This window comes from Manis pentadactyla, chromosome 10, assembly GCF_030020395.1.
Source record: "Manis pentadactyla isolate mManPen7 chromosome 10, mManPen7.hap1, whole genome shotgun sequence".
In the NCBI taxonomy this organism is placed as follows: Eukaryota; Metazoa; Chordata; class Mammalia; order Pholidota; family Manidae; genus Manis; species Manis pentadactyla.
In genome coordinates this window covers 7796595-7824439 of record NC_080028.1, presented here as the reverse complement: position 1 = coordinate 7824439, position 27845 = coordinate 7796595, and the positions used below count along the sequence as shown (strand labels likewise).

The following is a 27845-nucleotide window of genomic DNA, read 5'->3' as shown; positions in this document are numbered from 1 at the left end:
GGCCTAGCTCCACTGGGCCAGCTGGAGGCACTGGGGAAGCCACCCAACTCTCTGAGGCTCCATTTCCACATCTGTCACCAGGGGTCCTATCTGTTCCATGTGGTCAGCTAAGATAAGGCATGTGTATAAAAAAGGCTGCACAAATTAGTTACTATAATTTTGCCTCAAACATAAATAAATAAATAAAATCCACAGCAAGGAGAATCCCAAGGCAGGCTCATTTACTCCGGTTACCGTTTGGCACCAAGCAGGTCAGGGACTCACTGGATGACACAGCAAGTCAGCAGCAGAGCCCAAGTGTGGACTCATCCAAGTCACTCACACCAACATCGTCAGCAGAACCGGCCGAAATCCAACTGCACGCTGCGGTTCAGATATCAGAGATGTTCCAGGAAGTCTCTTTCAGCGAAGAGTGTTCAAGGTGGCTCCCAACTGGAAGCCCTGATACCCTTCAAATGGTTGGCAAAATGTAGCTAGATGAGGTTCCCAGTAGGCAGGGCCGAAGGGAGACAGTGGACATTAGCCCTGAGGACAGGAAAGGATACGGCATCATTTCTCAGTGCTTCCAATGTCCAAAGCAACCCTCTTCCCTTTTAAAAACAGGTTTATTGAGATATAATTCACATACCATAAAAATATATCCTTTACCAAAAAAAAAAAATACATCCTTTAAAAGCGTACAATTCAATGGTTTTTAGTATATTCACAGGTGGTGCAACTATCACAATACCCTTGAGAATATTTTCATCGGCCCATTAAAGGACGCCTACTCATCAGCAGTCACCTCCTTCCCCTTCCCCACCTTCCTCCCACTCCTAGGTAATCATTGCTCGACTTTCTGTGGCTATGTATTTGCCTATTCTGGGCATTCTGTATAGTTGCAATAATAAGGTAAGTGTTCTCTGTGACTGGCTTCTTTCACTCAGCGTGAGTTCAGGGTTCATCCACGTCGCAGCAATGGGTTAGTACCTCATTCCTCTTTATGGCTGAAAAATACTTTTTTTGGGCAGACAGCCTACATTTTATTTATCCATTCAGTTTATGGACATTTGGATTGTTCCAATTTTGGGCTATTATGACTAAGCTGCTTTGAAAAGCTGTGTACAGGTTTTTGTGTGGATGTGTTTTCATTTCTCTTGGGTATAGGCCGAGGCGTGGAGTTGCTGGGTCCTGTGGCAACTCTATCTTTAACATTCTGAGGAGCAGCTAAACTGTTTTCCTAAGTGATTGTGCCATTTTACACTCCCACCAACAATGTATGAGGATTCCAATTTCTCTACATCCTTGAAACACTTGTTAATTTCTGTCATTTTTCTTATAGCTACCTGAGTGGGTGTGATGTAGTATCTCACTGGGTTTTTTTAAATTGTGGTAAAATATATGTAGCATAATATATATCATTTTAATTATGTGTAAGTGCACACTTCAGTGGCATTAGGTACATTCCTCATTGTGGTTTTGATGTGCATTACCCTAATGGCTAGTAATGTTGAGCATCTTTTCATGTGCTTATTGTCTGTCCATTTGTGTATCTTCTTTGAAGACGTGTCTATTCTGATCCTTGCTCATTTTTAAACTGGATTATTTGTCTTTTTACTATTGAGTTGTAAGAGTTCTTTATATAGTCTAAATACAAGTCCCTTATCAGATATATTATTTGCAAAGATTTCCTACCATTCTGTGGGTTCCCTTTTCACTTTCTTGATGGCATCCCCTTTTCACTTTCTTGATGAAAAACAAAAATTTCATATTTTGAAGATGTCTAATTTATCTATTTTTTCTTCTGTTGCTTGTGCTTTTCATGTCAGATCTAAGACTTTGCCTAACTCAGAGTCACAAGGGTTTACCCTTATATTTTCTTCTAAGTGTTTAATAGTTTCAGTTTTTTCATTTAGTCCATGATCCATTTTGTGTTAATTTTTGTATATGGTGTGCAGTAGGGGTCTGATTTCACTTTCTTGCGTGTGGATAGCCAGTTGTTGCAGCCTCAGTTTTGAAAACGTTCTTCTTCCCCTCACTGAATTGTCTTGGCATCCATGTCAAATATCACAGAGCTCCTTTTTAAGGCAGGTAGGCCTTAAACAGTTCTTTCTACACACAGTTTGTACAACTCTAATGATTTTTGAAGGTGAAGCCAGCCCTTTTCCCCTGGTCACAGGCACCTCAGGCCAGCGCCTCTGCTTGGAAGTAACTTGCTGTCCCATGGGGATTCCTAATACTTGATAGACAAAAAAGAAAATCATCCTCTCTCTTGGACAGCACAGGGCTGGGGTCCCACCAAGAAGGAAAGTGACCTACCTTATCTGTTCACCCAGATGTTTAGTGCTGTCCAGGTCTCCATGGGGCCTGAAGTCTTAGAATCTCTGGAGCCAGAGAGGTGGTGGTGGTTTTAGTTTTTCCATGTTCTATGAGGAAAAGATATTTCACTGAACATGCAGTGGAGCTGCAATTTATAAGGATGTGATTCATATGAGGCTTTTGAAATCTTACAAAAAGCTTTTGAACTGAATTACTGTATGTGATACTCTTTTTTTTTTTAACCCGTTTAACATTTTTATATTGTGGTAAAATAGACATACCATAAAATTTACTTTAACCATTTTTAAATGAACAGTTCATTGGCATTAAGTATGTTCACATTGTTGTACAACCATCACCCTCATCCTCCTAAAATGAAACTCTGTCCCCATTAAACAGCAACTCCCCACTCCACCTCCCCAGGCCCTGGTAACCTCCATTCTACTTTCTATCTCTATAAACTTGACTACTCCAGGTGCCTCAAAGAAGTAGAATCATACACTATTTGTCCTTTTTGTGCCTGGCTTCTTTCACTTAGTATAATTTCTTCAAGTTTCAATCATGTTGTAGCAAGTATCAAATTTCCATGCAAGTGTTTTTACCTCAGCTGCTTTCTCATGCTTCTGTGGGACTTATGTGAATCCTTGCAATGAATCCCCATCTCTGAAAGTGATCTCCTTCGTCTTTCTCACAATCAGAAGGATCTTGATTGTGTCCTCTGGGTTGCCTCACAGCTGAGGGATGTCCACTACCTGCTTACAGGCTTTGCTGCCACGCTGGCCAGGAAGCCCTGGGGCTCAGCACAGCCTCCAGATACTGCTTGGGCTCCCCTCCCTTCTGCCCACCTCTGTGCTGGGGACTTTCACATATGTTCGTCTATTAGCCATTGTGATATGTTCTTTCATATACAACAATAGTAATAGTATAACTCCGTTTGGCTTCCCGAGACCTGATTCCAGTGGGTGTATGTGTGTGGAAGGAGGTCTTCCCACACATTACACCAAGCAATTCTCGAACACCAGCAGGGTGTCGGAGAACTCAACTCAATTCTGATGCTGTCTGCCTGGAGACAGCACCAGATTCCCAGGTTAAGGGCTCCGTCCTACAGGACTGCCCTCCACCCCCCACTCAGACACCAGTCCAAGTCCCAGGCTGTGCTTCTGATCAACTGGCTACAGACTGGAGGTCTCATGACCTCCCCCTTAGATTCGATTAATTTGCTAGAGCGGCTCACAGAACTCAGGAAAACCCTTACGTTTACCAGCTCAATAACGGGTACTGTACAGGATACAAGTCAACAGCCAGGTGAAGAGATACACAGGGCAAGGTCTCAAATGAAGGAGTTTCTATTCTCGTGGAGCTTGGGTCCTGGCTCCGTGGCACGTGGAGGTGCTCTGGTTCTTCAGATGTAGACGCTCTCTCTGACTGAGAAGCAGGGTCTAAGGGGGCAATAAGCTCTTCTCACGGGTTTGTGCAAGGACATCATCGCATAGTCATGATTGGCTAAGTCACTGGCCACTGGCTGATTTAACCTCCACCCCTGCCCTTGGGAGGACCCAAAAGTCTCTCATAAACATGGTAAGACACTCATTTCACTTTTAAGACTGCAGTGTCTTTAAGAACTATGGTTGAAGACCAAATATACCTGGGAAATAAATATTTGGTCATCTGAATGAGCAAATACGTATTTCTTATGACTCATTATATCACACCTTTCATTCATCCAACATTTATTGAATGTCTATCATGTGCCCAGCATTGAGCTAGAATTTATAACCTAGTGAGGGGAAGACACTAAATAATCAGTTAAACAAATAAATAAATGAATGATTACAATTGTTATGGCTGGTATGAAGGACAAGTACAGGGTACAGTGCACATGAATCTAAATGAGGGGCACCAGGCTGGATCAGAGACTGACCCAGACTTGGGAGTTGGTCAGGGGCTGCTGTCAGTCATGGTGGCTAAAGTCAGACCTCTGTTTACCAGACCTGAAGTTTTTCTTCAGATATACAAATCAAATAGAAACTTAGTCTGTGGGCTGCTCCTTTATTTTGGTTTTAAGAACTCGATGATCAATTAACCACATTAATCTCTGCAAGTCAGACATCCTGGTCACCCCAAAGGCCCTGCCTAGTATAATAACCAGGCTCACTTTCCTCTGGAAATTAAGTATTGCTACTTGTTTCTACAGCCCAGGGTCTACACATCCCCACTGAAATAAGGAAGCCCACTTTTACTGCTGCTTTTCCCACCAAAGGCTGCCTAGAGGTGCTGGTACTTTCCCTCCCAAAGAATTTCCCAAGGCCTTGGTTTTCTGGGGCATCAACTTCTGAGTAACCAAAAAAGTCATCTTCACTACATTTTGCTAAAGGATTAACTTTATTTTGAAAGCAATTGGGAGCCACTAAAGTGTTTTCAGCAATGGAGTAGGGAGATAACATTTATATCTTTTTTTTTGACCTGTCATTGATATGCAATCTTATGAAGGTTTCACATGACCCATATTATCAAGTTCTCACCCCCCTATTGCAATCACTGTCCATCAGCGAAGTAAGATGCTATAGAGTCATTACTTGTCTTCTCCGTGCTGTACTGCCTTCCCCATGACCTACCTATATTGTGAGTGCTGATTATAATGCCCCTTAATCCCCTTCTCCCTCACCACCCACCCTTCCCAGCACCCCCTTTTATAACCACTAGTCCCTTCTTAGGTTCTGTGAGTCTGCTGCTATTTTGTTCCTTCAGTTTTATTTTGTTGTTATACTCCCAAATGAGTGAAATCATTTGGTACTTGTTTTTCTCTGCCTGGCTTATTTCAGTGAACATAATATCCTCCAGCTCCATTCATGTTGTTGCAAATGGTAGGATTTCTTTTCTTTTTATGGCTGAATAATATTCCATTGTGTATAGATAACATTTATATCTTAACTAAATTTATCTGTATCTTAAACACTTCTGTTTGGTGGAGAGTACAGTGAGAGAGGCCAGGCAGGAGTGGGAAGCAGGTAGGAATCCTGTGCAATGACCCCAGGAAGCCTTCCAAACATGCAGACGGCAGCCAAGTCCTGGAAAGTCCAGGACAGGTGGATACCAACACTGGGGGAGCCATGTGGATACATCAAACCCTTGAGGTGCCCTGGGTAGGGAATGGTAGGTGGGAACACATGGATGGGAGGAAAAAGGTTTCGTGCTATATGGAGGCTTGATCCTCCTCAAGACTATTCTGGGCAGGGCTGAGCAACAAGTCAAGAGCCAGATGGCTCGGAGGAGAGTAGGTAAAAAAATTCGGTTCTCAGAAGGAGTTTGCAAGCAGTGTGGCCTTGGCCAAGGTTTTAGTGATATCAACTATATAGCCTTAAATCTGTGTCCCCCTTCCCAGTGCATGTTCCTTGCTCCTCTTCCAGGGGTCACCCCACAATAAACATTTTATATGCCTCTCTCCATTCCACAGTCTGTTCCTAGAAAACACAACCCCTGGTATCTAGCAGGGGCTCAGGGACGACTGGCTGGTTGGAGGGATGGAGGGAAGGAGGGAGATGGGAAGACTATGGCGAGTGGAAGAAAAGGAAATATGGGCTGTGAGTCTCATTTTCCCAACCTGTAAACTTTGGAATGCCCCAGGGCCAAGTCCTTACAACTTCTCTCTTCACCCCCACTCCCGAGGTGAGCTCATCCAGTGTCATCAATTTAACTCTATTTCCAGGCATGACCTCTCCCTTGAACTTCTGACTCATATCCAACTACTACCCATCATTTCCACTTAGATGTTAATAGGCATCTCAAACGTAATGTTTCCAAAACAGAACTCTTAATTTTTCTAAGTCTTCCCCTGGCACAGGCTTCCGTACCTCCGGAAACGACAGTCCATTCATTCTCCCAGGTTTGGACCAAACACCTGCGTGTCACCATGACGCCTCCCCCTCTCTCTCATTTCTCATCCAGTGCTTTGGCAAATCCTCTGGGCTCTGCAAAATGTAAAGAAACCTACCATTTCTCCCCATCTCCACCTCCCGGGCCTAAGAGGCTGTTGTCTTTCAGTTGGATCCTTGTAATCATCTAAATCAGATGCCTCTAGTAACCGATGTCACATGTCCCTCAGCCAGCTCTGACTTCGGCTCCACCTGCAGACAGTTGTCTGTGAGCTCAGCTGATCTTGTACCAACAGTGTGTCGCCTCCAGTGTGCACCCTGTGTCCACTTGCTTTCTGCCTTTCATTGCTGTCAGATCCCTCTGGCTCCAGCACAAGAGTCACCTTGTGCTAACAGCTTCTTGACTCAATGGTGAGCTACACATCTCTTTGCTTTCTGCCCCATTGAAGCTTGATGCTATAATAGCCTGCTCTACCCATACAACTCAGAAGTGCAGAGCTAATGCCCCAGGGCGACCCTCAACCAGTAGGGGAAAGGGGCAGCTGGAAAGTTCCTCCCTCCCAGTCTTCAAGTGAATGCTTCTGGAAAATAGTCTGTGCGCTTTTCAAGGATCCTGGTAAACTCAAGGTCTTGCTGCCCACAGCAGTGACCTGGATAACGCACCCTGAGCTGGCTTTTCCTCCTTTCCCATCTCTTTGTCCCCACTCCCTCATGCCTGCTTCACGGGTCATCTCTCAGAAAAGCCCTGTGCACATAAGTTCTTGTCTCAGGCCCTGCTTTCAAGGGAACCCAAGCTAAGATACCTTTTCAATTTGTTTCCCTTGCTACCCAGCAGGTGAGTGATCCTTCTGAAACATGTCTGATCATGTCTGATCATGTCCTTCCTCAGATGAAAACCCTCAATGACTCCAATTTCCCCTGAAGGAAAAGCCAAAGTCCTTACAATGGCTGACAGGGCCCGACAGAACCAGCTCTTCCCATTTCCTCTCTGACATATCTGCTAATCTCCCTTTTGGTCTACTACAGCTCTTCAAAGGCACCTAACACACTCCTGTCTCAGGGCCTTTGCACTTGCTATTCCTACTGCTGGGAATGCTCTTCCTCCAGGTATTTCCAAGCATGCTTCTTCACTTTCTTCAGGACTCATCCAAAACACTTCTCAGAGAGGCCTTCCGAGGTAAAATAGCCACTTCGATTTCCTGTAAAGTTCCCTGGCCACTCACCCTGCTTTAGGTTTTTCATAGTACAGGTGACCAATATCATAAACTCTCCCCCAATTTGAATGTAATCTCCATGAGGACAAGGGATCTAGGAGTTTGTGTTTTGTTTCACTATAGAACCTAGAATAATGCTTGGCAAGTAGTAAGTGATCAACAAATATTTGTTGGACAAAGCACGTAAATAAATAAGACTGAGGAGGCAGGTGGGGATCAGACTGCAGTTACCTTGAAATCCTGGCTCCTAAATCTGGCACTGAGTGTGGTGACAGCTCTTGGCTGTGAGGGGCATGGAGGCTGGCAGTAGGATGTCTCTGCTGAGAATTCACTCAGCGCTTTGGCCTCTAAGGCTGTTCCTAGTTGACAGTCTCTTTGGGGACTTAAGCTCTGAATTTGTGTCAAGGAATCCCAGATAAAACTGCAGGGACCTCAGAGCATTTAGAAAAATAAAACTGCTGTAAACCTGGTCCATACGGACCCTGTGCAGAAGGGAGTTTATACCTTTCTGGTCCGTGAGATCCGGACCATCACCAGCATGGAGTGACCTGAGTCATCTCTGGATGCCACTCGAAGGCTCAGCAGCCAACGACTCCTCAGCTTCAGAAGGACCCTGGCAGTCTCCAGTGGGCGGTGGCAACCCATCAGGACACTGGAAGGGGAGTGGCGGGGGCCTGGGGGGCAGGCATGCTGTGGTCCCAGCCTCCCCTTCCCAGGCTCCGTCACTCCAGGCCCCTGCTAAGCCGCCCAGCCACCCCGGCCGCCTGTAGGGGGGTTAGAGGCTTGGCCGGGCTCCTTCTCTCTTCCAGACCGGGGGCAGCCCGTTTGCCTTTGCTGCGTCCTGGTGCTTGTCGCATGAAGGGGGCAGCACTCCCTGGGAACACACCAGACAGTCCCAGGTGCCAGCGGGAAGGAAGCCCCCTGCCTGATGGGGCTGCCTGAGCTTCCCCGGGGCCCCTCGGCTGCTGCAGGCCGTCAGAGGTGGGAGTTGCAACACGGGACTGAAGAGGTTAATGTGCATCTGCCTCCGAATGTTAATGTGTCTAAGTGATGTCAGTGGGAGCCGGGAAGGAAGGAGTGGGAGAGCGGTAGGGCTTGGAGGCTGCCGACCGGAGTGCTGAGGAAGACCCCCCTCGGACTGCGGGGCTCGGGCTCCGGGACGAGGCGGGTGGCGCTGGAGGCTGCCGCAGCCTGCGTGGGTGCCCAGGCGAGCAGGCGCCGGCGCCGGCGGAATGGACCTGGGAGCCCCGCTGCTGCCCACCGGCCCCAATGCCAGCAACACCTCGGACGGCCCGGATAACCTCACCTCGTCCGGTGAGCAGTGCTGGGGGGGAGCCCCCCTCCTCTGAGCTGGGGGGTGGGGAATGGGAGGTTTCTCCCCCGAGCCAAACTGCTTGAGAAACTTTATTACAGTTCTTGGGGACGAGGCCTGCAGCCTGCTCTCCCCAGGGGAAGGGGCGAGGGGGCAGGGCAGGTGGGAGCAGAAGAGGCAGGAGCAGAGAAGAAGGCAAAGCACGTCCAGAAGTGGCAAGAGATGGTGGCCAGCCGCGAGGGAGACGGGGAGGGCTCGCTGACGAGTTCCACACACGCTTTGCAGGAAAAATTCCGGGCTGGGAGAGCGGGCAGGAGAAGCCGGAGGACAGCGTGGGGGGCAGATAGCTGGAGGCTCACCCATTCGTGATCTCCTCGGCTCTTTACCCAAACTACGGTAATGGGATCGGAAACACACACAGAGCTGTGAGGGGATTAACTTTCCTGGTGAATGAAGCTTCCTGGCATATCCAGAGCTGAGATGCCCTGGAATCTTAGCTGTGAAGGAGATGGAAAGGAAGGAAAAAGAGGAAAGGTTTGTGTGGAGAAAATTCTCAGGTGGCTGGGCTGCAACAGCTTCAGTCTCTGCTCCCTCGAGAAACCCAGGCTCAGAAGATGCAGACCAAGGAAACCCCTGATAAGAACCCAGGACAGGGGAGGGCTGCAGGCCTGACAGGTATAAGCCTCTACGTGATAGTTGCCCACAGAGATACCCAGGAATCAGTGCACCAGCAATTTGTAAACCAGCCATTTCTAAAATGAAATGATCAGGGCTGCAAATAGGAAGAGAAAACACATGCCCATGTATGCATGCGCGCGCGCACACACACACACACACACACACACACACACACACACACACACACTGTCATGTCCTTCTGGCTATTTTGATGAGGTTTTGTGGTGAAGCCCAGGGGCCCACAAAATAATTCTCTGCAGATAACTGTGGTTCTTGACTCTGTGCCTTTAGAAAATGAGGGAGGCAAAGGACCGGGTCCTTCATCTAACGGGTGGTGTGGGAGAATCTGGTAAGATTAACCAGGGAACCAGTGGAGGAGGGAAAGGGGACAGGATTAGCAACAGTGTGGGGAGGGAGAATGGTGGGAGAGGATTCCAGATGAATGGGGGGCCCTCCGCTGCAACGGCAGGAGAATGAAGAGGAGGCAGGTGCGTCGCTAGAGGCTGTGCATGCCAGTAGCATGTCGGCCCTTAGAGATCAGAGTCCACCTCAAATGGTCCACACTTGCTCCTTTTGTCCCCAGGGCCACCTCCTCGCACAGGTAGTGTCTCCTACATCAATATCATCATGCCCTCAGTGTTTGGCACCATCTGCCTCCTGGGCATCATCGGGAACTCCACTGTCATCTTCGCGGTGGTGAAGAAGTCCAAGCTGCACTGGTGCAGCAACGTCCCTGACATCTTCATCATCAACCTCTCGGTGGTGGACCTCCTCTTTCTCCTGGGCATGCCCTTCATGATCCACCAGCTCATGGGCAATGGTGTCTGGCACTTTGGAGAGACCATGTGCACGCTCATCACAGCCATGGATGCCAACAGTCAGTTCACCAGCACCTACATCCTGACTGCTATGGCCATTGACCGCTACCTGGCCACTGTGCACCCCATCTCCTCCACCAAGTTCCGGAAGCCCTCTGTGGCCACCCTGGTAATCTGCCTCCTATGGGCCCTCTCCTTCATCAGCATCACCCCCGTATGGCTCTATGCCAGGCTTATCCCCTTCCCAGGAGGCACAGTGGGCTGTGGCATCCGCCTGCCCAACCCAGACACTGACCTCTACTGGTTCACCCTGTACCAGTTTTTCCTGGCTTTTGCCCTGCCCTTTGTGGTCATCACAGCTGCATATGTGAGGATCCTGCAGCGCATGACCTCCTCAGTGGCCCCTGCCTCTCAACGCAGCATCCGGCTGCGGACAAAGAGGGTGACCCGTACAGCCATAGCCATCTGCCTGGTCTTCTTTGTGTGCTGGGCACCCTACTATGTGCTACAGCTGACCCAGCTGTCCATCAGCCGCCCAACACTCACCTTTGTCTACCTGTACAACGCAGCCATCAGCTTGGGCTATGCCAACAGCTGCCTCAACCCGTTCGTGTACATCGTGCTCTGTGAGACGTTCCGCAAACGCTTGGTCCTGTCTGTGAAGCCTGTGGCCCAGGGGCAGCTTCGAGCCATCAGCAATGCCCAGACGGCTGATGAGGAGAGGACAGAAAGCAAGGGCACCTGACCCTTCCCCTGCCCCCTAGGGCACCTCCATGTCAGACCACCACCGCAGACCATGGGGAGAGATGCTGAGGAAAACCCAAGATCACTCAGGGAGGATGTAAGGATGCTGGGTGGTCAGGGGCTGTTGCAACTCACAACATTCCGTAGGGCCCACAAATCGCTGGGGAGGCTTGGAGTCAGGTTTGGGGGCTTCAAGCATCAGAAATTCCCTTGGGAGATCAGGGTGAGACCTTTGGAAGAAGAGGAAAATTTTGGTTTAAATGTTCAGTTGAGCCCTCTATCTGCTTAGCTCCCAAATATCTTCTTCCCAACAGAAGGGGGGAAAGGAATTCTGCTGGGTTTCTTTAAAATCAGGCAGGGCCAGGGTGTGAGCAGTGGGACCAACCTGCACAGGGCCCTGGGGAAATCGGGGAGGGGGTGCGGCCTCAAAGCTCTTTCCTATCTCCCATTGGTTTGATGGAGGCAGCCTTTCTCCCAGGCTGGAGAATGATGAAAAATGAAGCATGCCCCCTCTCTGTGTTATAGCATCCTGGGTTTGATTTCCCTTTATCTCTAGGGGATGCATGTTTATTTTGGGGTTGGGGGGCTCTGACACCACAGGAGTAAAAGCCCAGGTTGCAAGGAGATCCACTTACTGAGACTAACACGTGTACCTGGGGTAGGTATGGGTGTGGGTATTAAGAAAAATGGGGAGGCAAGAGGACTTCTGCAGCTGTGGCGACATTGTCTCGGTGGGGCACATCTGTCAGGCACCAAATCCGGAGTGACGCCCATCAGTGTCCTGCATGTGTGGGGTCATTCTGATGTCCTGGTGTGTTTGAATCATCTTTTTGTTCTAGCACTTCCTCTCCAAAATAAAGACGAATAAAGGGAAATATCCACCCACATATCTCTGGATGTTCTTGTATAATTGCTTGGACTTGGCGTTGGGGGTGGAGGTAGGGGGCAGGAAAAGAAAAGAGGGGTCACTTAGCTGTGGACTCGAGACGTGGTTCAGGCAGCATTTTAAGAAGGAAAAAGTAGGGGATGTGCTCGTCTGGCCCCACAGGGAGGATAGGCTGCAGGGACACAAATGGAATTACTGTGAATTCATTGGATTGCAATTCTGCTGCCAGGCTTGTTCTCAGGACTCGGCTTCCCATCTTCTGCTCAAAAGCCCTTGGTTGTCACCAGTGCTGGCCCCTCGGGCCCCAAGTCCTCCCACCACCTCCCCGCTGAGTCACCAGTCCCTTGCCAAGATCTGGGGTGAGCCGCACTGGAGCAGGAAGATTACAGATGGGGCCGCTGGGCGGCAGCCAAGGCTGCTGCTTCTCAGCTTCTTCACGGAGAGGGGCTGGGAGCCAGGAGTCCTGCGCGCGCACAGACGTTAATGAGGTAGTGGGAGCAAACGGCAAGCTCCCGGGTTGTCCAGATGCAGCCTTAAAGCAGGTGCATCAGACCAGCCTCTCCGTGCTGGCTATTTTTCACTGCAGAGTTGCAACAGGTAGCTTGCTCAGCAAACTTCTGGGCAGCTTCTCTGAGTCCCGGGGAGCTCTTTTTATCATCAGTCCAGCAGTACTTCCCTGCTTGCATTCCACTCCACCCCAGCACCGGGGGTGGGGAGTAGAAGCTGGGGGTGAACTTGTCCTTACTCGCTGACAGGGGGGTCTCCAGCTGCCACAGGTAGGCTCTAAATCTATTTTAGATGCACATCCAACAAAAAAAGCAAGATTCTCAGGGGGGCGTTGAGGCGACTCCTACCCACGGGTTCCAGAGAAGATTTTCCTGAATCTGGTGTGCCTATCTATGGAAGGCTTCCCCGGGGTCTGTCTCCCATCCTCCACTCCCCCTCCAAGGAGGAATCTGGGGGAGGAAATAAGTCAGACAGCCTCTCCCAGGAAATGCAAGTGACAGAATCAACAGCTCCCGTCGGCTTGGGGGGAGGAACACCCCTTCTTTCAGCTCTCAACCGCATACTGAAAACTGAAATAGAAGCGAAGTGGATTGAGACAGTGAAGTGAGTGGGTGGTAATGTAAACAGAAAGGAGGAGAAATCAAAGTGAACAGGAAATGGAGGGTGAAGAGAGGAGGTTACAGTGGGGTTGGGGGCACCGTGGCCCACACATCTTTCCCCAGTCTGATCCAGCAGTAACCTGAACACACCTGAAGCGCCACTGGATAAGAAAAAGCTCATGCAGAGGGAAGGGTGTGTCGCTGGCAGGCTCACTTTCCCAACAATGTTGGGAATAGATGCGGTGTAGGGCTGGTGGGCGGGTCTGAGGCATGAGTGGCATTTTCCTTTCCTCCTCATTCAGTCTGGGCTGTGGACAGTGGAACATCAGAAACTGCACAGCCACCATGACATTCAGAGAGTCCAAGAAGGGGCAAAGTCCTTGAAGGGTCTCTTTGCACCTTTTCCCTTCCCACACCTAACAAACGCCATCTGTCCCACAGTGCCCCGTCACATCACCTCCCTAAGCCTGGTTTCACTGCTCCCTCATCTGCTCCCCAAAAAATGTTTCCTCTCCAACGATGAGGATGAGGTCCCTAAAATCCCCTATGGCGGAAGGAGTCCACAGCTGAGGGACGGGCTCACCCCTCACAGGTGAGGCAAACCAAAGCTGTGAGGGAATGTGTGCAAACCCTTCTGCATATGATACTCCCTGATGAAATAAAGACAGGAGCACTAAAGAAAGGGACTAGCCATGATATTTTTGTTTGTTTCCTGTATATTCAGTTTTTATTTTGTTTTTCGTTGTGGTAAAACATACATACCTGAACTATATACACCTAAAAATAGTCAAGATGGCAAATTTTATGTTTTATATACATACATGAAACAAAGTTTACCATTATAAAACTATTTCCAAGTGGCTTTAAGCAATTCACATATTGGGCAACCATCACCACCATCCATCTCCAGAAATGTTTCATCTTCCCAAGCTGAAACTCAGTCCCCATAAACACTAACTCCCCATTCTCTCCTCCCCCATCCTGGGGCAACCACCATTCTATTTTCTGTATCTGTGAATTTGACTACCCTGGGTACCACCCATCAGGGGAATCATACAGTATTTGTTATTTTGTGTCTGGCTCATTTAATTAGCATATTGTCTTCAAGGTTTATCCATGTGTTGTAGCCTGTGTCAGAATTTCATTCCTTTTTAAAACTGAATAATTCTATTAGACTACCCTTCGTTTATTCATGCTGTGGAATAAAATTGTAACATTTCCAGAATACCTTGCCTGGCTTTAGTACATCTGCATATCAATAGGTGTTCAGAGGTGGCAAGAAGTATGGTATTAGAGCATTTGCATCATTCCTCAGGGGTGGAAAGAGGTTCATCTCCATATCCATGGGTAATTACCTGGGCTGCCAAGGGCGTGTCTGAACCTGAGAGGTTAAGGGGAGGGGGCTGGCTGGCTTGTTGGCTTCTTCAGGAGCAGGGGAGAAAGACGGCCCGGGACTGCAGTTTGTGAGTAATAAACGGGTTTTAAACTTTATTTCTCCCTTTGACTGATTTCGGTTTTTCAGAGGTATTTTGCCCTGGGATTTCCTCTCCCCGGACTTACTCATGCATCTGTCAGTGGATATGTAGGTTGTTTCTTCTAACTTCTGGCTATTGTGAAGAGTGCTGTCATGAACATGGGCATACAATATCTGTTCAGGATCTTGCTTTCAATTCTTTTGTGCATTTACCCAGAAGTAGAGTTGCTGGGTCATATGGTAAGTATACATCTAATTTTTTGATGAACCACCATACTGTTTTCCACAGCAGCTGCACCATTTTATATTCCCACAAGTAATGCACGAGGGTTCCAATTTCTCCATACCCTTGCCAACAATTGTTATTTTTTGTTTAAATAATAGCCATCATAATGAATGTAAAGTGGTCTCATTGTGGTTTTGAATTATGTTTCCCAATGATTAGCAATGTGAACATCTTTTCATATGCTTATTGGCCATTTCTGTATCTTTGGAGAAATGTCTATTCAAACCCTTCGCCCATTTTTAAGTTGGGTTCTTTGTTGTTAGCAATGATATTTTACTCAACTCATATTAGTAATGATTGGTTCTTTATGCCCTATCACTAAGAAAAAAAAATGAACTAGGCTCTCCCTCTGTGCTGTTCAATGAGATGGATGCTTGTCTTTTTTTGAACAGTGGGATGGCAAGCCAGGCGAGCTCGGAAACCACCTCCCTCCCAGGCCTATGATCTGCAAGGAATCAAACCGAAACAGCAGCTTGAAGTGAGGAAGTCAGAAAAAGCACGGCAGCATCCTTCCTTGGAAGACGTTTGGGGAGACCAGGCCAAACTTACTTTTACAATTAGCAATGACTTGCTGTTGCTAATTATACCTAAATTCTGAGATTGTGGAAATTGGGAGGTGTGGTGGTCATGGTGACGGGGGTGATTCCCCTCTGAGGTGGGATTTCTGTTTGAACAATGATGGGCAACCTGCCGCGCCAGCCTCAGGTCTAACCAGAGGACAACAAAGGGAAGAACTTTCCAGATGGGATAGAGAAGCCACTCACTTGATTATTTACAGATCTGTCTCCTCCATTAGTGATAAATAGTGGTGGCCTCAGGCTACACAGAAGGGCAACATCCTTTGTGAAAAGGAAAAGGAGTAACTTCTATTCTTGGTCATTCTTGAACCAAGGACTAAAGCTAAGTACTGTATTTATTTAGTAACTAATTTAATCTTTCCAATAACATTTTGTGGTAGATAGCCCTTCATGTCAGTTATGACTCAGAGAGGTTAAATGACTTGCTCAAGGTCACAGAGCTAGTGGCAGTGCCAGGATTCAAATCCAGATGTGCTGTATCATCTTGCCTCAGATGGTATCCTTATCCTCAAACTGGGCCCAGCCTCACCCCAACACCTCCAAGGATCATACCCTGGGCTTGACACTCCCCTGCCTTTGCCTGAGGAGCCCCTGCTCCTCCCCAGGTGGAAGCCTTGCTTGCTTTCTGTTATATTCAAGACCTGACCCGTTTAGTGCCTGCTCTGACCTGCTCTTAGGGCTTTAGCTCCTCCACTGAGTCTGAGCCACCCAGGGGGGATGGCGTCTTATTCCCTCTTGATATCTCAGCCTCTCACAGCTCCCTGCCCCCACCCCCAGCACCACAGCTCAAGCCGTGGTTCTAAAATAGACGCAGCATCCACAGCAAACATTATAGAATCACAAGGTTGGAGGCACGACAGCAGTTGCCTCATCCAGCCCAATGTGAACAAAATCGTCCATCTTTCGCTTTTTGCTCTGGCCGGTTCATGAGCCAGGAGTGGACCATCTCCTCCTCAGGAGGCTCTGCAGACAGCCCACCACTGACTCATAAATTGGCCGGAGCAAACCAAGTCTGCACCTCTCAGCCATTTCTAATTCAGCAGCCTCCTTTCAGATCTCTCTCCCTCTCTCAGAAGTATGGGTCACCCTTCTCTGCCTGCAAGGGCGGGCAGGTGAATACCTAGATTTGGTGGCTCTAGCACTCAGCAGCCCTATGGCCTTGGTACATGACTCCCTCTCCTGGGCCCGTTTTCTCATCTGTAAAGTAGGGAGAATAATACCTACATAATGGGGCTGCTGAAATGATTAAATATGCAACCTGAGGGATCCCCAGGGTCCCTGTAAACTAAACTATCCATATAAACCAATAAAAGTCTCCGTTCTGTGGGGCTGTAGGCAGGTTGGTGCCTCCTCCTGTGGGTGGCTGTGGGCAGGTCTTGTGTGTCACCTGCCACCTCTGTCTCAGGTCACCTCTCCGAGCTCCTCCAGCTCTCTGCAGGTAGCTTTACCCCAAGGTAGCCAGGACTAGCTCCAATATGTGATTGCAGAGCTCAGGGACTGTCAAAGCAGGGAAGGACAGGAGGGGTGAGCCCAGAGTCAGAAAGGACTGAGTTGGCCAGTAGGCCTCAGGATTCCTACAGTCAGTCTGTCATGCCAGGTCATGGGGAGGCAATGTCTGTCCTCTCTGCACAGGCTTGGACTGCTGCCCTCTTTCTGAACCACAGACACTGGACCTGAGCATGGACCCCATCTCCTCTTTGCTCCTTGTTTTAGGGCCTCCAAACCTCCTCTTCTCTGATTAGCCTGGAAACAACCCGTAATGCAATGTAAAATATACAATTGTTCATGCCAGTAAGATATTCTTTTATTCTGTTATGCAGAGCAATGTATATCTCTGTCTCTCTCATTGAGGAAATGGGAAGAAGAGACACTATCTTCACAAACCCCACTTCCTAACCCCATGAAATTCTTCTCAAACTAAAGTGTTAGTAAGTTTTCTTAGAGAAGTTTTCTGTCCGTGATCCTTACAGCAGAAGTCAACATTTGACTGCCTGAGGGATGCATCTGACCCACAGATTGTGATTTTTTATTTTTGTCTTGCATAGGATAAAAAAGTTTGTGAGTTAGTTGCCAACTTTTAAATTCATAGATTTACTTAAAAATCTGGATGAATTATCAGATCTGTCTATTAGGGCCTACTTTCCCACATGCCAACCATCTGCTGAATTTGAGAGGCTACATCCATCAATAGGCATGCACTCCAGTTTGCCACAGTCCCCACTACTCCCTATTGTAGTCCTGACTCAGCTACTTTCATTTATTCACTTCACTCACCTGGACCCTACAGGCATTTGATTTCATAGCCCTGGGCCCAGCTCATATAGGGCATTGTGAACCACACTAGTGACTTTGGATTTTATACCAAATCCAGAAGAAACCATTAAAAGACTTTAAACATGTGAATGATATGATTAGATTTGTATTTGCACATCATCACTGTGGATTCTGTGTAGAGAGTGGATTAGAAGGGGATGGAGAATGAAAGCAAAGAGGAAGTTTGCAGTACTTTTTCAGGCAAGCAATGGTAATGGCCTGGATTAGGGTGGTGGCAGTGGAGGTGGAGAGAGGTGGACGGACATATGTGGGATGCTTTTGAAAGCAGGAGCCACAGGGTCCAGGATGCGCTGGATGTGGAGGATGAAGGAGATGAGTTGATGGTATGTATAACTGTGGGATGGAGGTTTAATTTTTTGAAGTGAGGAACTTGAAGGGGATGCAGATTTATGGGAGATCCTAAATTCAGTATAGGGTTTATTTGTTTATATGTGAGATGCTCAAGTATCCCATTGATTGCAGAAGAGCAAGGCTGGAAATGTCAATCTGGGAAGGCCTATGGATAGATGAGATGGCCTAGTGAATGCAGAGTCAGATGAGAAGAGGCTTGGGCCGGAGTCCTGGGAAATTCTCATGCACAGGTTGAACAGAAGGGCTACACTCAAGCCAGCATAGGAATCTCTAAAGGAATGGCCAGAGAGGTAGAAGGAAAGCTGAGAAAATGTGACATCATAGAACTAAGAAAAAGAGAGGTATAAGGAGTGGGGTCCAGGACCAAAGCTGCCCAGGTCAGGTCTATTAGTCATGTAAGGTCCACCGGATGTAAGCTCATGGTGGTCACTGGGGACCAAAGCTGTCTGGGGCTAAGAAATGACTGCCTTCTTAGGGGAAGCAAATACTCCCGAGTTTGCCACAATCATCACCTCTTCTTACTGCTGACACTGGCCTGAGCCACATTTATTTCATGAGGCTCCAGGAAGCATTAATACTTGTGACCTATGTCCTGATGCAGTAAGTACTATTTTGCAGCATAATTTTAAAAGGGAAATTTTTATTTTTGTTAAACCCAGAAAGCACTTAGCACCACGCTAGCGCTTAAAAATATGTTCGTTGTGAATTACATTACTTTTTCACGTCCTGTCCTCCATTTGACCTCCATGGGATGCTCCACACTCTTTCTCTTCTTGGCTGGTTGATTTCAAATGCCTTAGAAGCCTGGTCCCTGCCCTGGGGTTTCCTCCATCAAATCTGGCCTCTCCTTCTCTGTGCTTACTTGAATCTACCCACCCCTCTATTCCAGCTCAGCTCCATGTTTCTCCTTGAAGCCCTTCCAGTCCTCTACTCTCCAGTGAGTTGATCTCTGGACTCCTATGAAACTTACTAGCTATGCCACTTAGTAGATGACTACTCTTGCTCTATCATGTGACTTGGATAGTTATTTACTTGAATTATCACCTTGTCTCTCCAACTCAGTTGCAGAATCAACTGGTGTATTCTTCATATTCCAGCAATTTTTTTACAATGCCTTGTACCCAGTAGGTATTGAATACATAATGGTTGATTGATAACTTAAATACTCCTTCATAGAAGTGACACCTATTGTTTTGTCTGCTAAGTCCATTTTCCTTTGTTGGGAACTGCCCCCTGTCCCTCCAACACTCCCTTCATCCTCATGGTTACAATAGAGGCCTTATGTCTCTACTGTGACTCCCCACCCACCTGCCAATTCATTCTTCTCTGAGGAACATACAATGTCTCACCAAGTTCCTGGCACAGAGCAGCAGTTACAGTCACCCTTTATTGACCATGTGTCAGAGACTGTTTCAAATGCCATATAAACTTTTCGTTCAAGCTCATTAAACCCACCCATAATCCCTACAAGGTAGGTTATATTGTCAGTATCCCCATTTTACAGACCAGGAGACTGAGGCAGACCACCCATGTGTTTGGTTTAGACCATGTGGAACCTAGAGTTCTCACACTTCAGAGCTCTCTATTCCTCCCTCACCACTGGATCTCCACCATATTCTCCTCCTGTCGCCTCTCCTTGCCTGGGAAATCTATTCCCCTTTTTCTGCCTGAGTGACCCCTAGCTAATCTTAAGACAAAGGTCAGGCAGTGCCTTTTCCAGGAAGTCCTCCGTGAACAGCCTCCTCCCTCCCAGAAGGGGGAATTGCTATCATCTCTCCACCACACCCTGGCCACTGTCCATGACTGTACTCATTACATTGCAATTCCATACTCTGTTGGCTTCTCCATGCCTCCATAGACTCTGGGCTCCATGAACACATGGACTCCAGGGTCCAGCTCCGCACTAACACATGGTAAGCACAGAGCGAAGGTGGAAAGAGCAGTTCTCTCCAAATGCACAGTGTCACAGTTAATGCCCCCAGTGGATAAACTAAGCCTCTTATGTCAGCCTCACAGAACCTCAGGAGAGTGAGAGCCCCAGAGGGCTTCAGTTCAATAAACTGAACACCTGCAATGTTCAGGAGGACAGGTAGTAACAAGCGTTGGTGAGGATATGAAGAAAGGATGATGGGCAGACAGAAACCATTGATATCCAACCAGGTGGGAGTCTCAATAATTAGAGAGGGAGGCATGGGAATAGAATGGGCAAAGCAGCAGACAGGAAGGATTAAGGATGATTTAGAGGACAGCAAGGAAGCCAGATGATTGCTGTTGAGGATTTTGCACAAGAAAGAATCCTTAAACTCAAATTTGATGAAAACTCTGGATTCTCCCCTATCCCAAATGACATTTGCATATGCACATAGAATACTGCAAATAAGTGTGGAGGGTTTATGACCTCCTCCCTAGATCTCCCTCCCCAGAGGAAGAACCCTTGGTAATGGGGCAATACCTAGACATGGAATCTAGATATCTGACAGCAAGTCACATATAAGACCTGAGATACCTGCAGATGACAGCAAAGTCAGACATAAGACCCTATGCCAAGTGCATAGGCACAGGGCCCACCATCAGAACAAAAGTAGGCAGAGTCCTGCCTTTGTGAAGCTTCCATCCCCACTGGGGATTGAAACATTAATCAGATAATCCCACAGATAAGTGTAAAATTAAAACTGAGGCTCTACAAAGAAGATATATGAAGGAGAATGTGTGCCACAGGACAAGGACAAAGATGCTCAGGCAGGTCAGAGTGATGCTGGGTTTCTTGTTCACGAAGCTGAAGAATGAGATTCATAAACACTCAAGGTAGGAGAGCAAGGTACAGGCTTTTATTTAGAGATAAAGTGAGAGGAAGAGCTCCTGGCTCACACCAGGAGGGGACAAGAGAGCCTTGGGTGATGCGTTGTCTAGGGGATTTATAGGCAGTTAAGGATTTTGGGGAATTGAGGGCTTAGGGTGTGGACTTGTACCACCTGCCCTGCCCTCAAGGTGGGCTGGGTTGTCTGTCTGCTAGGGCTCTTTACAGTAAAGTCACCGGTTATGCTGATATCCTTGCGGAACACTCAAACATTCCAGGCCAAGTTGCTCCTGGCCTTTTGACCTTCAACTGATCTCACTGAAGATGTCTATATTCCTAATCTGGTATCTTTACCCTAGAGAATTAGTGTGACCTTGACTTTGCATAATGCTGAACACAGTTTCGATAGGGACTTTACATTGATTGTTACATTGCTTTGACTGTAAATATCTTTACTTTTTCTGGAGGTCCTCACCCTATACCCTGTCTAAGCCCATGGTCCCTGTCTCAAGAGGAGGCTTGGTGGGAGAAGTGATATTCCACCCCCCAAGCTGTGAAGGATAAGGAGTGGAGGGGGCCTTCCTGGCAGAGGGAATTATCTGTGTAAGAGCCCTGTGTCTGAAGAGAGCTTAAGGGAAAACTGATGGACAGCTGGACATGGGTGGATACATACTGTGTTCTCAGGCCTCTTGGGGTCTATTTTGTAATGTGTAGCATGAAAGAAACCTGGTTGCAATTATACACTTGTAACAATTCACCACAAAAGGAACAAAGCAGAGTTTGATTCATAGAGGTACTCTGTCTTCTATCTTGGTTTCTCCTGATCTCCTGGGCTGAAATACCACATGCCAGCTCCATTACCAACATTTGACAAAGCTCTGACTTCCTCAGACAAATAGATTTTAGGCACAAACCAGCCTGCCACACGCCGTTGCTGCTCCCTAGGTGAGTTCACATGCTACCCATCAGGTAAACTGCTGCTCCTCACCTGCTGGCCGCTGTCCAGGCTCAAGAGAGACAAATGCTGCAGAAAGGTCAAATTAAGGCTGAAAAGGGTATGCAGTGGGTTGAATTGTGTTCTCCACAAGGATATGTCCAAGCTGTAACCCCCAACACCTGAGAATATGACCTTATTTGGAAATTGTGTCTTTGCATATGTAATTAAGATAAGGATCTCAGGAAGATACCATCCTGCATTCAGGGTGAGTCCTAAATCCAGTGACTGGTGTCCTGACTTTATTACAGGAGGGGGAGATTTGAGACACAGACACACAGAGGGCAGGCCGTGTGAACACTGAGGCAGAGACTGGAGTGAGACGTCCATGAGCCAAAGAGTGTCAGAAGCTAGCAGGGAGGCATGGCTCGGATTCCCTCTAGGTGCCTCCTGAATGAACCAATCCTGTCTGACAACCTGATGTCGGATTTCCGGCCTCCAGAAATGTGAGAGAATAAATTTCCCTTCAAGTTCTTTGGTATAAGCTACCAAATTCGTGGTGCTTTGTTACACCAGTCCTAGAAAACTAATACCAGGTGCCTTGGATTTAGAAATAAAGAGGTTGTTGGTTGACCTTGGTGGGCTCTGAAACAACAGGAGCAGCTTTTCTGCAGCTGGACCACAGAAGGGAGGAGAGCTATGGCTGTAACTAAAGCGCTGTCGTTTAAAGAAAAGGTCTTTCAAAAAACACAGTTAATGAAAAAAGAGCTCCTGTATCTGATAAGGCTGAAAGGACAGAATCCACAGATTCACTGAATTTCAGGGCTGGAAAACCTTAAACATACCTAGTCACGTGGCCTGGGAAGGTATCTGTTGCACAATAGGGATATGCTCTTCTCTTCGTATTCTTTTTGTGCAGCCACCACCCCTCTTCTGCCAGAGGCATCTCTTTGCCTCCAGAGGATTAGGGATGCAAAGGGAAAGAGGAAGTAGCCGCTCAGCCTTGGACATCCAAAAAAGATTCCTGAGCATAAGGCTAGGGAATTGCCTGAAAGCAAGTGTTTGCCAAGAGAGAAAAGGATTTTCTAAGTAATTTAAACATGCATTAACAAATCAAGAGCCAGGCCTGGTGGACTGGATCCCCGAGTTTGAGCTTTGTTAGGAGCCTGGAGTAGAAGGAAATCAGGATATGAGGCAATGGGCGCGGCGCCAGGACCCCGGCGGAGGCCCCCAGAGGCAGGGCATGGGTAGTCCTCAGGTGGTCTTCCTCTCCTTCAGGCCAAAGCCAGGGGTTGAGGAGGGGTGTATGAGAAGGGGACAGCTAGGAGCACTGGATCCCTGGCCCTCTTTCCTGTTTGGATCCTGTAAGTTCGGGGAGAGGAAATCCCGGGGCAAAATACCTCTAAAAACTGAAATTAGTCAAAGGGAGAAATAAAGTTTAAAATCCGTTTATTGCTCACAAACTGCCGTCTGGGGCAGTGTCTCTCTTTCCTGCTCCAGCAGAAGCCAAAAACCAGCCCTCCCCCTCACCTCTCAGGGACAGATAAGCCCTCCTCGCCCAGGTAATTACCCATTGATATGGAGATAAACTTCTCCCCACTCCTGGGGAATGATGCAAATGCACTAAAGCCATACTTCTTTCCACCTCTGAACGCCTATTGATATGCACATGTACTAAAGCCAGGCTAGATATTCTGGAAATGTTACAATTTTACCCACAGATCCCTACGAGGAGACCCACACTGAGCTCGACACTGCACCCGGCAGGTCAGAGGGGCAGAAGCTAACACTGAGGTGAAGAAATAGCTACATAACTCTGCTCCCCACGGCTGCGGAGGATCCTACAATTCCTCTGGGATCCGATATGCAGACTCAGAGGGCCTCGGTCTCAGGTCAAGATAGACCACACGGTGGGGCCCTTGTGCCTGTGGCACGATTGAGTAGTGGCTGTTAGCAGGGCACCTCAAGATGCCCATGGGTGACCACTCAGTGGACCTGGTCACCACCAGCATGGAGAGTGGCAGTAAAAGAAGAGGAAATACAAAGGACTGTGTAATTACCCTATGGTGACTGAGTCACCCAAGAGGGACTATTTCAGGTGAAAGACGCTATAGCATCACGAATGGGCAAATGAGGGCTCCTTTCCAGGTCCTGTGGTGGAGCAGTTCCAGGAACTAGAGAAGTACCATTTGTCCTTGCATTGTTCCTTGAATATTAGGCTGTGCTCCTGCTGCGCATGCCACTGTCACCTAGGCAGTGTTCCAAAGGCCGGGAAGCGCAGAGGGCAAGGAGCAACTTTTCCGAGGCTTGCCTGAGAGGTGTTAAGGGGTGGAGAGGACGGGGTGGGCCTGTGGGAAGGGTTACTTGGGGGCCTGAAATGTGGAAACTAACTGTGGTTGTGAGACAAGAATCTCCTGGGAATGGCTCCACTCTGGTTTGCCTCTAGGACAGCGTGGATTGGGAAAATCAAATTAAAGGGTACTAATCAATACTGTCATATGCCCTGGAGACTAGGGGGAGCACCTTCCCACAGGAGAGGCTCCCGAGCCTCAGGGTGGAGGCCTGGGCTGTTTAAGTTAAATAGAAAAATCAACGTCATGGGGTCCTTCCCCTGGTTTACTCAACCCTCCCCATGGTGTTCTTACAAAACAAACAAAACCCAGAGGCACTGTTTCCCATATCTCTGTTTGGAGGCTGGGGTTCGGACAAGGTCAGGATCCACAGCTGGTGGAGCTGAACCCCCCATATGACCATCTTGTCCCCACGGTAGCCTCCTGCCTGGTTTTGGAGGGGTGAGGGACAGGTGGAGCTGCTGGGTCAAGTCCTGACAGACCACTTTACTTAGAGACTGAAAGCTGGCTGCTATCAAGTCCAAGAGAAGGGATGACCTTCCCCTGCCTGGTTCATTTCCAAATTATCTCCCAGTGTGGGGGTTGGGGGAATGACCGCAGATTGAGGCAGACCTGGGTTCATATTCCTTCTCTGAGATCCTGGGCAAATCTAAGCTTTGGAGCCTCAGATTTCATTCTTACAACAGTAGGGATAATAATTTCCACTTTCCTAAGCATTGAAAGGATTAGATAAGGGCATGCAAAGTGGGTGCCTAGCACAGAGCCTGATGGGGGGGGGAGCAGTGAAAATAATTCACTTTAATTCTGCCCGTCAGTCCACTGTCCCATCAACTGTCCCCCCTCCCTGACCCCTTTCTCATTCCAATCATTATTTTCAGGGTTAAATGCCCTGGAGGAAACAGAATAAAGTGACTGAGAACTTGGGACTGGTTTAAAAGGCCTGCTCAAACATGCTTCCCGACCTTGACCTTTGATGTACTTAAAAACCAGAGATCTAGAAAGCCCTTCCTTGTGAGGGAAACAGAGCAGTCTCCTCAGGGGCTTGACCCACCTGGCATTTCTGGGGACTGTGAGAAAAGAGCGCAGGTCAGTGGGGTCCATACATCAGTGACTTGGCGAAATCCAGGTGCATCTGCGCACTGCGAGAATGGGGTTCAGCCAGCTCCTGGACTCCAGAGGACGTCTGAGAGTCCCATTTTGTCAGTGACAGGGTGGTCTCTGTCAGAAACCATGCTCTGACCTCAGTAAAAGAATGCCAAACTCGGTCGTTCTTTTTCAAGTGATGTTGAGGGGAGAGGAGCTCCTGCCAGGTGCAGAAGAAAGAAGAAAACCTGCTCTTGGCAGCAGGGGAATCGGGTTGCCACAGCAACGAGCTCCTTCCCAAGTCCACTCATTACTTGGCTTTTGAATTAGACTTCCTCCTGTGTATACATCCAGCAGCTTGACTCCCAGCTTGCCACCAGCATCCCCCTTCCTCCGCCTCCCCCTGCCAACCCCCCACCCCACCCCCGCCCAAATTCTCCCCAGGGAAACCACCGCAGAAGGGAGTCACTGACCCCTCCCTTCAAGGCTGGCCCCTGGGATGGGACAGTGTTGACTTGCGTTACATTGGGAAGAACCCCGAAGGAGTCCTCTCATCCTCTGAGGGTGAGAGGCTCAACTGGTACAACTTTGAGCAGCAATTTGGAAAAATGGAAGTGCATTTTTTCTGACCTCACAGTTCTGGGGGCTTAACCCTGGCATTGCAGCATTTTTTTGTAATAGCAAGAAATAGCAAAAAAAAAAGATATAGATATCTGAGTGCTGGGGGAACTGTTTAAATATTAGCTGAAGCTACTGTGGAACAGCATGTGGTGTAGAAAAAGTGAGCCAGATCTGTCCACCCCATCCGGGAAGACGTACTGTTAAGTTCAAAAAGCAAGTTGTTTAAATTCATAGAAACAGAAAGTAGAATGGTGGTTGACAGGGACTGGGGGAGGGGAAATTGGGGAATTGTTCTTTAATAGGTGTAGAGCTTCAGTTTTGCAAAATGAGAAATTTCTAGAGATCAGTTGTACAATAATGTGAATACACTAATACCACTGAACTGTACACTTCAAAATGGTTAAGATGGTAAATTTTGTTATGTGTATTTTACCACAATTTTAAAGGAAGGCAAGTTGCAGAATAGAATCAATACTTTTAGCACAGTCTTATTGGGGTGTGCGTGTCTGTGTTTAAGGGTTATGTCATTTTGGAAGGAGACAGAATAAGCTGTTATCAGCAGTTACTTTTGCAGTTAGAAGGATCAAGAGAAAAAGGATGTTACTTTTAATTTTATACCTTCCTGCAGTTTTTAAAAAAATGTAATTGGCATCTATTATTTTTGTAATTCCAACAAGGCAATAAGAATAGGATGATGATATTAATATGTTTGAGCTCCAGGAAGCAGGCGTTAATTCAACAGCTATTTACTGAGTGTATGGGGGCTGTGCTGAACACTGTCGTACAAGGGAGAGTGAGCAAGGCAGCATAGTTCCAACCTCATGCGGCTTACGCTCCTACGGGGAGACCATCCTAACCACTCTGGTGAGCTAGTGACAGAAACGGAGAACACAGCAGGCAAGGGTGGGCTTTCTCCACTTCCTCTCACGTCTATTAGGAGGTGACACTCACGCTGAGATCTGAAGGATGAAAAGGAACCAGCCAGGGAAGGAGGAAAGGCATCAGAGCACAGGAGCAGAGATTGCAAAGACCCAAAGCTGGACAAAGAGAAGGTAAGTGTGTCCAAGTGAGGAGTGAAAGGAAAGGGTTGGGGACAGGCAGCTGCAGAGGCTGGGGCGTGTTCCCAGGGCAGTGGAAAGGCACCTCAGAACCGAGCTAGAGAATGACATGATCTAGTTTATGTTTTAAAAGGATCACCATGGCTGCTGGGGGTAACAGGTTGGAGAGGGGGCAAGAGTGGAAGCTGACAGACAAAATAATGTCTTTATTAGCTTCCTGCTGAATGACTTTGATGAGCATTTTAGTTCCAGATAAAGTCAGAAAATCACAGATAATTATTGAGCAAGGTTAGAAGGGTGTACTTTTTGAGAGGCTCTCACATGCACCCAAAGCTGGTGACACCTGTCCTAGCAGGGGTGGAGAAAGAGGAGGGTTGCAGACACTCTCAGGGGACTGGGAGTCAGTGGGATCCTGTTAAATGCAGATCCTGATGCAGCAGGTTAGGGAGGGAGGGGTCTGAAACTGCATTTCTGACAAATGCCCATGATGCCAAGCCTGGAACCACACTTGGAATTTTCAAAGTTTCTGTAGCGCTCAAATGTTCAGATTTTTAAAGGGCAGGATTTGCTTTTGTGCTGGAAAGCAATAACAATTATACACATATTTTTAAAGGGCCCTCAAAAGAGCCTGCTTGAGACATGAACAGACAAAGCATAAGAACAGGGTAGAAAGGAACATCTCTGGCCCAAGACACCAGGAGGAGGGTGAGGTCACCCAGCAGAGGCTCACCTCCCTGAGGAATCTCAGGGCTTCAGTGGAAAATAAAGAAGAGACTATCTTAAAGTAAACATTAAGCTTCTATTATATATTAAGTTCTGCTTAATATATTGTTAAGTGCTGGGATATGGGAGAGAACAGTTGCTGACATAGGAGCAGGGGAGAGATGTAATCAGAGAATCTTAACCCAAGCTCAGTGTGCTAAGTGCCTTGATGGAGGTACACACCTGAAGTACCAGAAAGTTCGTCAGCCTGGGGAAGGGGAGAGTGGGGTTACCAGAGAATCACCCAGATGACCTCTTCTAGAGCTCAGCTCCCAGGTGGAGCCAGGA

At 47.8% G+C, this 27845-nt stretch overlaps 1 protein-coding gene and 1 long non-coding RNA gene across 2 annotated transcripts; one reads left to right on the top strand and one right to left on the bottom strand.

The window, feature by feature from the left end:
• Window positions 1–222: 222 nt before the first annotated feature.
• Window positions 223–8011, bottom strand: LOC130678929 (uncharacterized). The gene is made up of 5 exons (XR_008991885.1): window positions 7889–8011; window positions 6150–6266; window positions 3554–3737; window positions 2299–2405; window positions 223–525 (listed from the first exon to the last, which is right to left on the bottom strand). It is a non-coding gene; the product is annotated as an uncharacterized LOC130678929 (long non-coding RNA).
• On the top strand, window positions 7915–11823 carry MCHR1 (melanin concentrating hormone receptor 1). Its single transcript, XM_036931494.2, has 2 exons — window positions 7915–8698; window positions 9958–11823. Exons 1-2 carry the CDS (start codon window positions 8617–8619, stop codon window positions 10935–10937), a joined length of 1062 nt encoding a protein of 353 aa, XP_036787389.1. The 5' UTR covers window positions 7915–8616; the 3' UTR covers window positions 10938–11823.
• Window positions 11824–27845: the final 16022 nt, after the last annotated feature.